The 13,605-nt window shown below is 54.3% G+C and overlaps 1 protein-coding gene across 1 annotated transcript in view; it reads left to right on the forward strand.

Annotated features, from left to right (window-relative positions):
* Nucleotides 1–13,605, forward strand: part of SCUBE2 (signal peptide, CUB domain and EGF like domain containing 2) — a 67,846-nt gene that overhangs the window by 18,726 nt on the left and 35,515 nt on the right. The window contains exons 6-12 of the mRNA XM_021062256.1: nucleotides 2,971–3,087; nucleotides 4,018–4,140; nucleotides 7,106–7,222; nucleotides 8,438–8,566; nucleotides 8,919–9,026; nucleotides 9,276–9,362; nucleotides 10,922–11,026. Coding sequence (XP_020917915.1) covers nucleotides 2,971–3,087; nucleotides 4,018–4,140; nucleotides 7,106–7,222; nucleotides 8,438–8,566; nucleotides 8,919–9,026; nucleotides 9,276–9,362; nucleotides 10,922–11,026 — 786 coding nt within the window. The remainder of the gene's footprint in view (nucleotides 1–2,970; nucleotides 3,088–4,017; nucleotides 4,141–7,105; nucleotides 7,223–8,437; nucleotides 8,567–8,918; nucleotides 9,027–9,275; nucleotides 9,363–10,921; nucleotides 11,027–13,605) is intronic.

The raw sequence follows: 13,605 nt of genomic DNA on the forward strand, positions 1-13,605 counted from the left end.
CCTGCAACCTCATGGTTCCTAGTCAGATTCATTAACCACTACGCCACGACGGGAACTCCCGAATAATCTTTTTTTTTTTTTTTTTTTTTTGGTCTTTTTGTCATTTCTTGAGCCGCTCCCGCGGCATATGGAAGTTCCCAGGCTAGGGGTCTAATCGGAGCTGTAGCCACCGGCCTACGCCAGAGGGATCTGAGCTGCATCTGTAACCTACACCACAGCTCAGGGCAACACCGGATGGTTAACCCACTGAGCAAGGGCAGGGATCGACCCTGCAACCTCATGGTTCCTAGTCGGATTCCTTAACCACTGTGCCAAGACGGGAACTCCTAGCCAGTTCTTTTGCCACCTTCTGACAGTTCTCAAACCTTCGACAGTGCGTGCCTGTGTAGCAGGGAACGTATCAATTCCACTTCTTCTTGGACGAGTCTCCTGCGAGGCTTCCACCCGCTCCGGCGCCCCCTCCGGGCGTCTGTCCTCGTCACCCTGGCCCCTCCTCCCTCACATCCTGGGAAGTCCCTTCCCCACCTTCCTGGTTTGGGCGGAGAGCCTCTGTCTGCCCTCGGTGTTGACGTGGGGAGACACCACGCGAGGTTGTGAAATCTTGCCCACCTGCAAGTGCTGTTAGAGTCGGCCGCACCCTCGCCTGAGAATTGGGCTCAGCAGAGACTTCGGAGCTGGGAAGAGTGTTCCATCGAGTTTTCAAAAGTGCTCCGTCGTGTTGAGCACCCGGGCTCGTTGCGAGGGGTCTGCGGCGTGTTTATTCTGGATCCTTCACATGGAGCCGGGAACGCGCTCACTGGGGGTGTTGGGGTCGTCTTGTTGTCCCCGGTGATCTGAAATGTCACAGCACTGTCCCCGTGTGGGGTCTGTCGCACTGAGCACTCAGGAGGCCTTTTCAGCAGGGACGTTTGCGTCCCCGAGAAATTTTGTGCGGTTTTCTTTCGATAGTTTTCCTCTGCTCTGTCCCCGGAATTCCTGTTAGTGGCTGTTGGACTCCTGAATCCTCCTTACATTTTCTTCTCTTTTCTCGATGTTTTTGTTTTACTTCCTCGGAGATCTTTCTTTCTTTCTTTTTTTTTTCTTCTAATCCTCCCGTAGGGTTCTTTTAAAATTTTATCCTTTCATATTTTAATTTTTCATGGATTTTACTTTGGTCTCTTGTTGAGCAGGTTCCTAGCTCACTGATGCTTCTCTTACCTCCCTGAGGAAGTTAAGGATGAGATTTGCCAACTTGCCTGTTGTCCCCTGTGGTATCTCTGATTCCTCCAGGCTCCTTTCCTCCTGTTGCTTTGATTTGATGTGTTTATTTCACACCGGAGGCTTTCCTGAAATGTCTGACAGTTCGGGGCTGCCTTTGCCTGTTGAGTAGTGAAATACGGAAAGCCAGTTCGATGCTCTGCCAACGGGTGGGCTTTTTGCTCTGGGGACTAGGCAGTGGCTTAGAATGCCAGATGCCAGTGGCCGTAGGTCCTTGCCCTTGGGCGGTCAGTTCAGCCCGGGAAGAGTCCTTCACTCTCCTGCGGGGCCCTGGGAGCTGGGGAGGGGGTGGGGGGAGGCCTGAGATGCTCTCTTCACCTGGCAGCTCCTCCCCCTCCTCTGCTGTTGCTGGTGCCCTGAGTCTAACTCTTCCAGAGGGTGAATGTAGCCACAGTAGCCCAGGCAGGGGCTGTGGGCCTTGGGATGAAGATGGGACCTGGGGGCCTAGTTGCTACAGAGACTCTCAGGCAAGCGTCCTGTTTTCAACTCCATCCTCACCTCTGCCTCTGGGGTAACTTTGGTGTCTGCCTGGGAGTCTGCGGCTCCGGTGTGCTACTGCGTGTTGGTAACCCTGTGCCGAGTTGAACTGCTAAGGTTTAACTTTCTGCTGTATTTCTCCATTGACGTGCCACGTCCAGAAGATTTGACGTCTTTTGTCTATTGTTCTCTATTTTCTTTGTTCTTAAAGATGGATAATTTAAAAGATTTATTGCAGTTCCTGTTGCTGAGAACTTGAATAGTATCCATGAGGTTGTGGGTTCAATCTCTGGCCTCGCTCAGTGGGTTAAGGATCCGGTGTTGCCTTGAGCTGCAGTGTAGGTCACAGATGAGCCTCAGATCCTGCGTGGCTGTGGCTGTGGTATAGACCGGCAGCTGTAGCTCTGATTTGACCCCTAGCCTGGGAACTGCTATACACAGGTGTGGCCCTAAAAAGAAAAAAGAGGTTTACTCACACTCATTTTTAGAGAGGTTTGGGGGAATAGAAATGAGTCTCCACGTCCTATCTGTTGTCTGTCATATTGAATCAGAACTGAGTTTGTGCCCCAAGGCTTTGCAAAGAGGCAGCTATGGAAGTAAAACTAGTTTCTGGATGTCTGGATGCTAACAGCTGAATGCATCTCGAATAGCGTCTGTGTGCTGCTGGAATTATTCTGTGATTTGCAGAACTGGGCCGTTAGCTTGCTGTGCCTCATCTCTGCAGGCGCGGCTGATCTTTCTTGTAGCTGTGACAGGGCTCTGACAGGGGAGCTAAACTTCCAGGCCGAGGTGCTTGGCAATTGCAAGGAGGAAGTCGCGGGTCTGCTGCAGAGCTTGGGTGGGGTGGGCAGTGTGTACCCCCTCTTGCCTTTTCCCCCACGTGCCGTGGATAGAGGCGGGGCGGGGTGGAAGAAGGGACACCCCCTTTGTTCTGCATCCACCTCTAGGCTGCCAGGGTAGCAGCAACAGGACATTTTCGTGGCTTCAAATATGGCATAAAAGAAGCTGAGCAGGGTGGCAGAGGCATCTTCACCGCTCTGTCACCCTGCCAGGCTTCCCCAGGAGCTGTCACTTATTTGGGTGGTGCTCTCCCTGTAGCTCCCCCGCGGTGGCAGGGCCTGGGGTGGCTGCGAGGGCCCCACACGCTGCCCGACCTTCCGGGACTTGGGTCAGGCGACCCCCCGCACTGACCCCTTCCTCTGAAGGGAGCCGACTGGGCTTTCTGTCCTCCTGCAGAGACGTGTGCTGTTGGCAATGGAGGCTGCGATCGCACCTGTAAGGACACGGCGACCGGTGTTCGCTGCAGTTGTCCTATCGGCTTCACGCTCCAGCCGGACGGGAAGACCTGTAGAGGTAGCCGCGCTGCACGCCGCTCGCGCTCGCGTGTCGGGCGAAGGCGGCTCTGTCCCCCCTTCCTCCTGAGCGGCTCCAGATTTGCTTAGGATTCATACTGATCAAAAGGAAGCGTTCCTCCCCTGGGCGAGGAGAAGGTTATCATTGAGTAAGCTTAATTAGAACCACCTTGATTACACTAAGTGTTGAGAAGGTCAGCTTCTACAAGCATCTAATGATCCATTTCAGGCAGTGGCCTAATTAGAACAAAGCAGCTGTTCAGCATTCATGGGCGGGAGATAACATCATAACATCGTAAATAACAGCCTAGAGATGATTATATAAATAACAGCCGAGATTGTTATCCGGAGAGCTTAATGAATAACCCTATCGTTAACTGGTACCTCGAACAGAGACCCTCTGAGCTGCTAGCAGGGAAGAGTGCAGAGGCTTGGTTCTTTAACATGATAAAAGGCAGAGAGCCCGTTACCACATGAAACTGTTGAAAAGATAAGATTACCAGAAATCATTTAAAAGCATCGAGGCTGTTTATTGTTATGTAATTTGCCAAAACAAATATTCTAGTTTCTTGTAACTCTAATCGTTCAACAGGAAGGGAAGGTGTAGGAAAGGAAGCCATCTGATCTCGAGAGCCTAGTGCAGGGATGAGACGATGACAGGCTCCCCTTCTTTCCATACCTGTGGCCTCATGCTGGTCCGGGGAAGGGCAGTGCAGCCAGAGCTCCTCGGGGCAGCAGGCCTTTGTCTCCCAACATGGGTTAAGCCAGACGAGAGAATGTGCGTGAGACTAAACACATCAGCAGACTCCTTTAATGCTTTTATGGGTGTTTTTGTTTCAGAGGGTGATGAAGCACACACAGTAGGACCTCAGGGGTTTGTGCCAAGCGAGGCAGGCATGGCGTCCGACGTGCCAGTGCTTGTCTGTTACAGATGTTGACGAGTGCCAGACGCGCAACGGAGGCTGCGACCACGTCTGCAGAAACACCGCGGGCAGTTTTGACTGCAGCTGCCGAAAGGGATTTAAGTTACTGACAGATGAGAAGTCTTGCCAAGGTGAGTGTGCTGTGCCCACTGGTGGGGCTGACAAGATGGGCAGAGACCGGCTCGCTGGGCTCTCGACCAAGTCCTGAATCCAACCCGCAGCCTTTGCCTCACTTATTTTGCCTCTGAGGGAAAGTGAAAGCACTGAGGTGGCTTCGCAGGTCTATTTGGGACATTGAGCTGCTGATGAGGGCACCTCGAAGGACCCGCCTGCCGAGCTCTCGCCAGAAACGGCGTGAACCGCAGGGCTCGCAGCGTTGCCTTAGGTGCTGAGATGAGGAATCATTGTCCTTTTCCAGAATTTCCTTTAATGTTCTGGATTTTCGAACAAAGTTTGGTGGCTAAAGGATGTTGATTTAGTTAACACACTTTTTCCCAGCAAGATGTTGGGAAATGGACAACCCATAATCGCTGTCAGGTTCAGTCGGCCTCTTCCTTATGGGCCTGGTTTTTGGGGGTTTGGGGAGAGGAACTGGGGTGGTGGTGGGAGGGGCTCGAGGGAGGGAAGGCTGGGCAGGGCGCAGGCGGGATGCAAACCCTTCTCACACATCCCTTCCACGCGAGGGGGCGGGAAGGGCCCCTCTCTGGGTAGCGCTGCTTTGGACACTAGGAAGCTGTCTGGGGTTGGGCGGTGTCCTCTGTTTCTAGATGAGCCCCTTTTGTGCCCTGTCGATAGAAGGGAAGACGCTCTCAGGAGATGTGCTGTCGTTTATTCCTGCTCCATTTCTTTTTTTTTTTCCTCTCTCTTTTTAGAGTCACGCCTGCAGCATATGGAAATTCCCAGGCTGGGGGTCAAATAGGAGCTGCTGCTGACGGCCTACACCACAGCTCACAGCAACGCTGGATCCTTAACCCGCTGAGCAAGGCCAGGGATCGAACCCACGTCCTCATGAATACTACCCGGGTTCGTGGCCACTGAGCCACAGAGGCAACTCCCTGTTCCACTTCCGAGAATAAGAACAACGTAACTTATCTTGATAGAAACTCCAGAATTAGGCAATGAGATCCTGCTGTGTTGCACAGGGAACTATATCCGATCACTTGTGGTGGAACTTGCTGGAGGATAATGTGAGAAAAAGAATGTGTGTGTGTGTGCGTGTGCGTGTGCGTGTGTGAGACTGGGTCACTTTGCTGTACAGTGGGAACTGACAGAACACTGTAAATCAACTATAATAAAAAAATTTAATGAAGTTCCTGTCATGGCTCAGAGGTTAATGAACCCGACTAGCGTCCATAAGGACACAGGTTTGATCCCTGTCCTCTCTCAGTGGGTTAAAGATCCTGCATCGCCATGAGCTGTGGTGTGGGTCAAAGACGAGGCTTGGATCCTGCATTGCTGTGGCTGTGGTGTAGGCTGGCAGCTGTAGCCCTGATTTGACCCCTAGCCTGGCAACCTCCATATGCCGTGGGTGCGGCCCTAAAAGACAAAAAGACAAAAAAAAATTTTAAAAAGAAACTCCAGAATTAAATCAGAAAATAATACATAATTTCACTTCAGATAACAAAGATGCACGTTACCTTTTCAAAATCCTGTGCTGTGAGTTAGAGTTCTCTCTCGGTTTTTCTTCGTGATACAGCCTCACCCGTAGCCCCTGTTAAACTCACACGTTCATTCCAGATGATTCCTGCCTGGTTTCCTTCCATTTGACTTGGAAAGCAAATATGCTGCTCCACATAATGTGTCTTAATGTATAGAGCAAGAAATCCTGTTCAAGCTGTGTAAACACGTTAAAAAGGAATTAGAGAAGTGATCTCGTTATTTCTGGCAAAGCAAAAGCCGGCTGCGAGCAGCCAAAGTCAGCTACTGAACAAACCCACTTTCTCGGCACCTGGCTGGCGTTAATAACACAATTCAGAGTGATACCAGTTACTGCAGAAGAAATGGACTTTTTCTCGTTTTTCACGGCTCCGTCTTGGAGAACAAAGATTTGCACAGAGCACGTTTATTTACGGAAGCGCAACGGATGAAGAAGCGGTTTTGCAAGATTTTGTCCCTTTTGGTTTCATTTTTCTCACTCCCCCATTCCTCCCAAATGTTGGTGTTTCTTGAATGTGGTTTCTTAGGGCACATTTGGTGTTGAAACCGTGATCTTGCAGGGGTCCCGTTGGCTTCCGTTGCGTCCCGCATGGGTCCTGGTTTATCCATTTGGAACCACAAATTGCAGTTCTGCTAAAACCTTCCAGAGAGTTGAGGCCGTGAAGCACTGAACTCTAATGCGCGGGAGCGACGCGGGGCCAGGCCCGGGGGCAGAGATGATTCGTCCAGCAGAGCAGCCTCCCAACACTAGACGCCGTAGCCTCAGCTGAAGCCAAGGAGGCCTCCACGCTGACCTCTGAGGGGAGGGGCCCCGTGGGACCGAACTGTGGGCAGGAGCCCAGCCAAGGACTGGCCAAGAGGGCCCTGTTGGGCGCTTAAGCACCACGTTCAGTGGCTGCAGTAGGAGATTCTCAAGGATGCTCAGTAGTGCTTTGTCTTAGTGCAGACGGCATTAGAACCCAGGATCAGCTGGCCTCCTGGGGCCAGAAAACTAATTCTGGCTGATCTGGAAGAGATAGGAGCCAGACCCAGCTCCAGCTCAAGTGGTTTCTGCTTTTAATTGGCCACACCTTATAAAATTACTATTGCTCTTTTACCAGTTAATGAAAGAACAGTAATAATACACGGGCTTGCAAACCTTTTTAAGTATTTTATCTCACTTCATTATTTGAAATTACTCAGCCCTGCAGGTAAGCATGGGGGCGGGGGACCCGCTGAGCTTCTAAGGCAAGTGCAGTTTGCAATAGAATTTGGAAATAAGGGTCCCGGCCGTGGTGTGCCTGCTGTGGGCTGCCCCACGCTCCCGAGCACAAGCGAGCGGGGCGCCCCGATAGACAGCTTTTCACCGTCTTGCTTTTGCTGTTGGTCCACACCGGCTCTTCTCCTCCGAACTCATCCCTCGGACATGGTTTCAGCTCCCCTCTGCCTCGACAATTGCAGATGTGGATGAATGCTCTTTGGAGAGGACCTGCGACCACAGCTGCATCAACCGCCCTGGCTCCTTTGCATGTGCTTGCAACGCGGGGTATACCCTCTACGGCTTCACCCACTGCGGAGGTGAGTGGAACCCTCCAGGGTCTGGTGAGGCTGGCCCTGCCTCCTGAGCTTCCCCAGATCAGGGCCAGGTTTCTACTCGGGGGGTGAAGCAGACATGCCAGTCCCTGTGCAGGAGTAGCAAGGCCGTCCACTCACGTGGAGCATCTGCTACGGGAAACCCTCCTCGTTCATCCCCTTAACTCATCAGATGTGAAATGGAGCAGAGAGAAGAGCTGAGCTCTTTCAGCTCCGAGTTCTTCATGGACTTATTGATGCACTTGTCCCCGGAGTGTGGGAGGGAGGGTCTCTCGGGACCTCACGCCCTGTCTGCTGGAACTCCCAACAAACAGGGAGTCACGGTCCCCAGAGAGGCGTGGCAGCACACCGCCCGGTTCCACAGGCCGCTGGGCCGGGAAACGGGCTGCGGAGTGTGGTTCCCGCTCCCTGAGCTGCTCTCTGATCTGGAGGTGGGACCATGGCTCCGTCTCTCTGCTCTGAGCCCTTAAAGCAACAGGTTCTGAAGTCTCGTGACTTCACGGCCACGTGGCCGAAAACGGCTTCAATCGGACTTTACGTCCCCTGCTGCCTCAGACTCACTCAGCAATTCATCTTTGAGGAAACAGAGTCTGATTCCAAGACTTCCAAACGGTTTTGGGGGTCCGAGGATGTGGGGACCACTGGCCCAAGTACTTCCTGCCCAATCCCGTGTCCTGTGTCCTGTGTTAAGAAGGATGATAGTCACTGGCTGTAGCTGTGTTTCTCGTCTCCTTTCCAACACATCCCTGGCCTGGCTGAGGCCAGTCTCACGGTCCCCCGGGAGCCTCCCAGAAATGTTCTCGGAATACGGGGGTGTGTCTGGGTTTTAGTAGGAGTCACCTTCCGAACCGCGCACCATCTCAGGTTGACGGCGACTAGTGTAGGTCGGTTTTCTCTGCACCCCAGCGTGGTGAACTGTCAAGTGCACATTCCCAATTCACTCTGCCGTCCATGGGTGTTTAAGCTGGAAACCTGTGCGGCGTCAGAGTTGGGTGTCTGGACGTGGAGGGGGACCCCTTCGGAGGGACCCTCCTGGGGGTCTCCGGTCAAGCCTGCGCTTGGGAGAGACTGGGCTCCCGGAGGCCGTGCCCCCGGCCTCCGCTCGGGGGGCGCCGCCCGCGAGGCCCCCGCTCCTTCCCCAGCGCAGGGCCGCTCGCGGCTCAGGGACGACGGCTGCGTGACGGGCAGGTTTCCGCACAGACACCGACGAGTGCAGCGTCCACAACGGAGGCTGTCAGCAGGTCTGTGTGAACACGGTGGGCGGCTACGAGTGCCAGTGCCTCTCTGGGCACACGCTGCACTGGAACGGAAAGGACTGTGTGGGTAAGAGTCGGGCTCCGTGCTGGGCAGGGGCACCGGGCGGGCACGGCAGCTCCCAGCCCGGGCTGCGGCTGCCGGAGCTCCAAACACTTTAAAAACAGGAGCTACTCGGCGGCTCTCGGGGGTCCTTCCGTGCGTCTGCATCGCGTGGCCCTCGCTCTGCCTTCCCGGCTGCTTTTCCGCCCGCAGGGGTGCGCCCGCAGGGACCCCGTCACCCTGGGCTGAGCGTGGGGTCTCCGTTCTGCGCTGGGTGTCGCTCCACCGTCTTTCCTCGGGGCCTTTGTGCGAGGGACCCAGCCGTCCTCTCCCCCCCCAGAAAGTGTCCTCTTTCTGTGTGTCTGTGTTTTGTCTAGAAGCAGAGGGGGCCTGGCCGCTGGCGCGTCACCCCGCGTGTCCCTGCAGTGCACTAGGAGCGCTGGAGGAGACAGGTGCTCTCTCAGCTGTCGCTCTGGCATTCACCTCTCCTCAGGTGAGTGGCTCCCAGGCCCTGGGCAGGTCCTCATGCCAGGGCCAGACGTTCGGCCGTGAGGTGTTAGATGCCCTCAAAGGGCTCCCAGGTCTCTGACAGTGGCCCCTCGACCCCCGGAGGCGGCTCGGAGACCCTGTGTCCTGGGGGTTCCTGGTGGCTCACGCACAGGGGGTGGGGTGACTCGAGCTGCCCCAGGAGCACCTGTGCGGAACCTGCTCGCTTGCCGCTCACCCACGTTCTGTCCGTCAGGATTGCAAGAGGCCTATTCCGTCACCTGCGGCTCCTCCTCCCCTCCCAGGAGCAAACAGCGAGAGTCAGCGGGCTCTGCCTCCGGGGGTAATTACCAGATCTGTGTGTTGTCTCTGGGGCTTGCCGTGCTCCCTGGGCCTCCCTTGTGGGGTGCTGGTCTTGGGCGCTGGCTTTCTCTTCTGTTCTCTAATCTCTTTGATGCTTCAGGCACGAGGCAGGATGTTCTTACCTGCAGGCCTAGTGCCTGCTGTCTGACTCGCCCCACATTAGATGCTGCGGGATGTGTGCTGGGAGGCTCTGTGCAGCCCCGGGGGGTCATGACATTGGGCAGAGGCCCACGCAGCCCCGGGACCAGGAGACACAGGTCTCCCAGCCCCCTGTGCCAGAGAGCCCCTCAGAGGCCGAGCAGGACACGTGCGCTTGGGCACAGGCCGTGGTGGAGGCTTGAGCCTGGCGGGAGGGGAGCAAGGGTTCTGTCCAAAGAAAGGGGCCCAAACCCTTTCTGGTTTTGTCAAAAGACTAAGAATGAGGACCTGTCCTCCCAGATGACGCCCGTCTGGGATGACGTCATGAGAAGAGACAGTGAGGAAGTGGCCGCTGAGGTCCGCATTGAGGACACGGGCAGAGCTGGGGACTCGAAGCTGATACGAACAGCTCGTGTGGCTTGATGGAGCGGTTGAAGCAGGCCGGCCTCTGTGTCACAGGGGCTAGCTACTCCATCCACCACGGCCCTCGGGGCAGCTTGGCGATCCACCAGACGAGGCAGCTGAGGCCCCGAGCGGTGGATTCAATCCAAAGTGACTCGGATAGGAACTCCCGGAGCCGGGATTTTGACCGCGCGTCTGGATCCAGAGTCTTAGGCACTGTCCCTCACGGCCCCCCTTGCCTCGCGTTGGGACCCCGCTGGAGGGGCACCGTGGTCTGTTTCACCAAAGCCCTGGTGATGGCCACTTGGAGCTTAAGGCCACGCTAAGGGCGGGCGAGCAGGCAGCTAACAGCCGTCCGGCTCTGACACCACACCAGACAGGAGCACCTTTGGTTTATATCATCTCGTTGAACCCACAGCAGCCCAGGAGCATACAGACTATAACGGTGTCGGTTTACGGATGAGGAAGCTGAGGCTTAGCGAGAGGAAGTGACTTCCTCAAGTTCTCATCACAGGTCAAAGAGCTGGAATTTGAATCCTGGTCATTGGCTCCAGAACCTGACATATGGTTAAGACCGACCATGAAAGGAGAGCAGAATTTTCCATATGAGGCCCTCAAAGTGGGAGCCCTGCTCCCTCACACACCCTGGAAATCTTAGCCACGTTTAGTGAGTGCCATCCTTGCCCAGTCTGAACTGGGGATTCTGGCCTTCTTCTTGGAAAGGCTCAGGAACGACCTCATTTTCATCCCTCTTGAGGCGGCTCTGGCCCCCTCGTTTGGGCTCTGGGTCCATCTCAGACGGAGGATATAAGTGAGCCCCTTAGGAGGCTCCTGGCACCCCCAGTCCCGGGGAGGGCACCTGCACACTCCCAGCCTTGTGGCCTGAGCGTGAGAGAGGGCCCTGTGGTGTGCTGCGTGCAGAGAGCTCTCGGGGACCCACCCGGTGTCCCCGTGCCCCTGCCTCGGAGGGTAACGTCTCTCGCTTGTTTCTTTCTGAAGATGTCGCCAGCGTCAGGACGAGTGTAACCTTTAAGCTAAATGGAGGCATATGTAGTTTGAAAAAGGCCGAGCCGTTTCCGGAGGGTCTGCGACCAGCACCACCAGGTATGGAGCCAGACGGCGGCGCGGGGCGCCCGCCTGCGCGTTGGGAAAGGGGACCTGTGACGAGCCGAGCCCTGCCGCTGGGGTCAGACGGTTCACCGTCTCCAAGGAGTCTCTTCACACGAGGACGAAGGGCCTGGCGTGGTGCCCCCTGTGCTCCTGGGGCTACGCTGGGGCTGCTGCTTTGCCGGGTGCAGCGCGTGAAGCTTCACCGAGACCTGTGAGCTCACAGGAACCAGTGAGCGTTCCAGATACGTTGGTAACGTGTGATCATGCTGGTTTACGTTTTCTAGATGTTAAGGTTAAGGTTTGCTTAAAATGTAAGCCAGAGAGACGACGAGCAGTTTGCTCGGAAGGGCGAATCCTGAGGAGCACAGAGGCCGCGTCCAGCCTCCTGCCGGGTCTGGTTTCTGAGACCGTGGTGCCACTGGCTTCAGCCGCACAGACGCTGTCCTGCAGACCCGGCCTTGGGAAAAGAGCAGAGCCGCACCCTCCTCTCGCTTCCCGGCTTATTTCCAGTGTTATTTCATGGAATGATTCTGGAGAAGAGGAAAAAAAAGGTTCATGTGTTGGGGGTGTTTTCTCCCCGGTCTACCCTCAAATGTTAAACAAGCTAGTAAGTGTGCTTTAGTCACTTTTTACTGCCTATTTTAAGCAGTAACCAAGCTTAATTTGGGCACCTCCACTTGATGGACTCTTATGCAGCTATTAGCTACAGGTTTTCAAAGAAAGTTTAATGACATAAGAAAATGTTCTTATTATAATGCTAAGACGGAAAGAGAGAATAATGTTTTGTATATCAAATACAACACAAATTGTGTAAGAAAAAGCGTGAGTAGAAGAAAGATGAAGAAAACTCACCATGTCCTTACTAGTGGGTTATATCTGGGTGGAAGGATGACAGGTGATTTTAATTTTTTTCCTGACTTTTCCAAATTCTCCATAGTGATCATTTATACTTTTCAATGAGAAGGGGAAAGCCTTATTTAAAACAGACTTTAAATAATTCGTTCTCTTCAGTTAATGCTATTGCACTCATGTTAATTTCTTAGTTTTGATAAAGATATATTTTTTGTCTGTTTGTTTGTTTTTTCTTTTTTGCTTTTTGGGGCCCTACCTGTGGCATATGGAAGTTTCCAGACTAGGGGTCAAACTGGAGCTGCAGCGCTGGCCTATGCCACGGCAAAGCAGCGCCAGATCCTGAGCCACATCTGCAACCTACACCACAGCTCACGGCAACGCCAGATCCTTCACCCACTGAGCGAGGCCAGGGATCGAACCTGAGTCCTCATGAATCCCAGTCAGGTTAGTTAACGCTGAGCCACGACGGGAGCTCCGATAAAGATACATGTTACGGGAGTTCCCGTCGTGGCGCAGTGGTCAACGAACCCGACCAGGAACCATGAGGTTGCAGATGCGGCTCGGATCCCGCGTTGCTGTAGCTGTGGTGTAGGCCAGCGGCTACAGCTCTGATTAGACCCCTAGCCTGGGAACCTCCATATGCCGCGGGAGGGGCCCTAGAAACGGCAAAAAGACAAAATAAATAAATAAAAAATAAATAAAATAAAATAAGATACATGTTACTGTAAGCGGTTACCACTGGGGACACAGGGTGAAGAGCATTTGGAAATTCTCAGCAGCATCTTAGCAACTTTTTTATCTAAACTTATTTTGAAAAAAAAAGTTTAAAGAAAGAGGTGTGGGAGACTGGTGCAAAGTGAGCGTCCGTTCGGTTTGAGATTCGACAGTAGCCTTTTAGAAGAAGGTGAGATAGGTCTTCAGGGGACGTGAACCCGCGCCCTCCTTCCTTTGGCTCCGATGACGTGGGCTTTGAAACGTCCTTGATGTTAGAGACGAACGTGGGACAGACAGCACCTCGTCCCGGGAGGTGAGACTGTAAGACAGAGTTAAGGCGATTGTGTGAACGGGCTGCAGGTGCGACAGTCACCGGTGGAAGGAGTCCCTGGAAGCCACAGGGGAGAAGGGACGGCCAAGGTCGGGAGGGAAGACACGCGCGTCCCTGCCTGCGTGGCCCTCTCTCCGTCCTCCACGCCGTCGTGGTGTTGGGTGGTCCTGTCGATTCTTTGTGCCACGTATTTTTGCTCCAAGTCATTTCCAAACGAGCCGTCCCTGTTGATGTGGTTTCCAGTGTTCCTTTGGGGTTGCGCCACTCCAAGGTCGGTTTGCCCGAGAGCAGGAGTTAGTGTCCTTTCTACGCCGATGCTCGTGCCTTATGTGCTTGGGACCTTGTGGTCCAGCTTGGCAGAAACCACCTGCAGGAAGGAACCCACCTTCACAACCGCCAGTCCGGGCTGCGGGACAGTCCGGGTTCCCATGCGGCGGGCAGGTGGGAGCAGCCGCCGTTTCCCCCGAGACGAGGTTTCGGGAGCTAAACGGTGAAGTCATCGTAGGAGGCAGTACGGGCTCTTCCATTAAAATGGCATCGCGCTCCCGGCCGAGCGCTTCCGACGTCTTGGCGTCTGGAGTTACTCTTCAGTCCCTTGAGAGTTGTTCTAATGAAATGTTTACGGAGATCTGGCGAATGCTCAGCCGAGTGCTTTGCCAGGATTTGGCTTCCTTTA

Source organism: Sus scrofa, chromosome 9 (genome assembly GCF_000003025.6).
Source record: "Sus scrofa isolate TJ Tabasco breed Duroc chromosome 9, Sscrofa11.1, whole genome shotgun sequence".
In the NCBI taxonomy this organism is placed as follows: Eukaryota; Metazoa; Chordata; class Mammalia; order Artiodactyla; family Suidae; genus Sus; species Sus scrofa.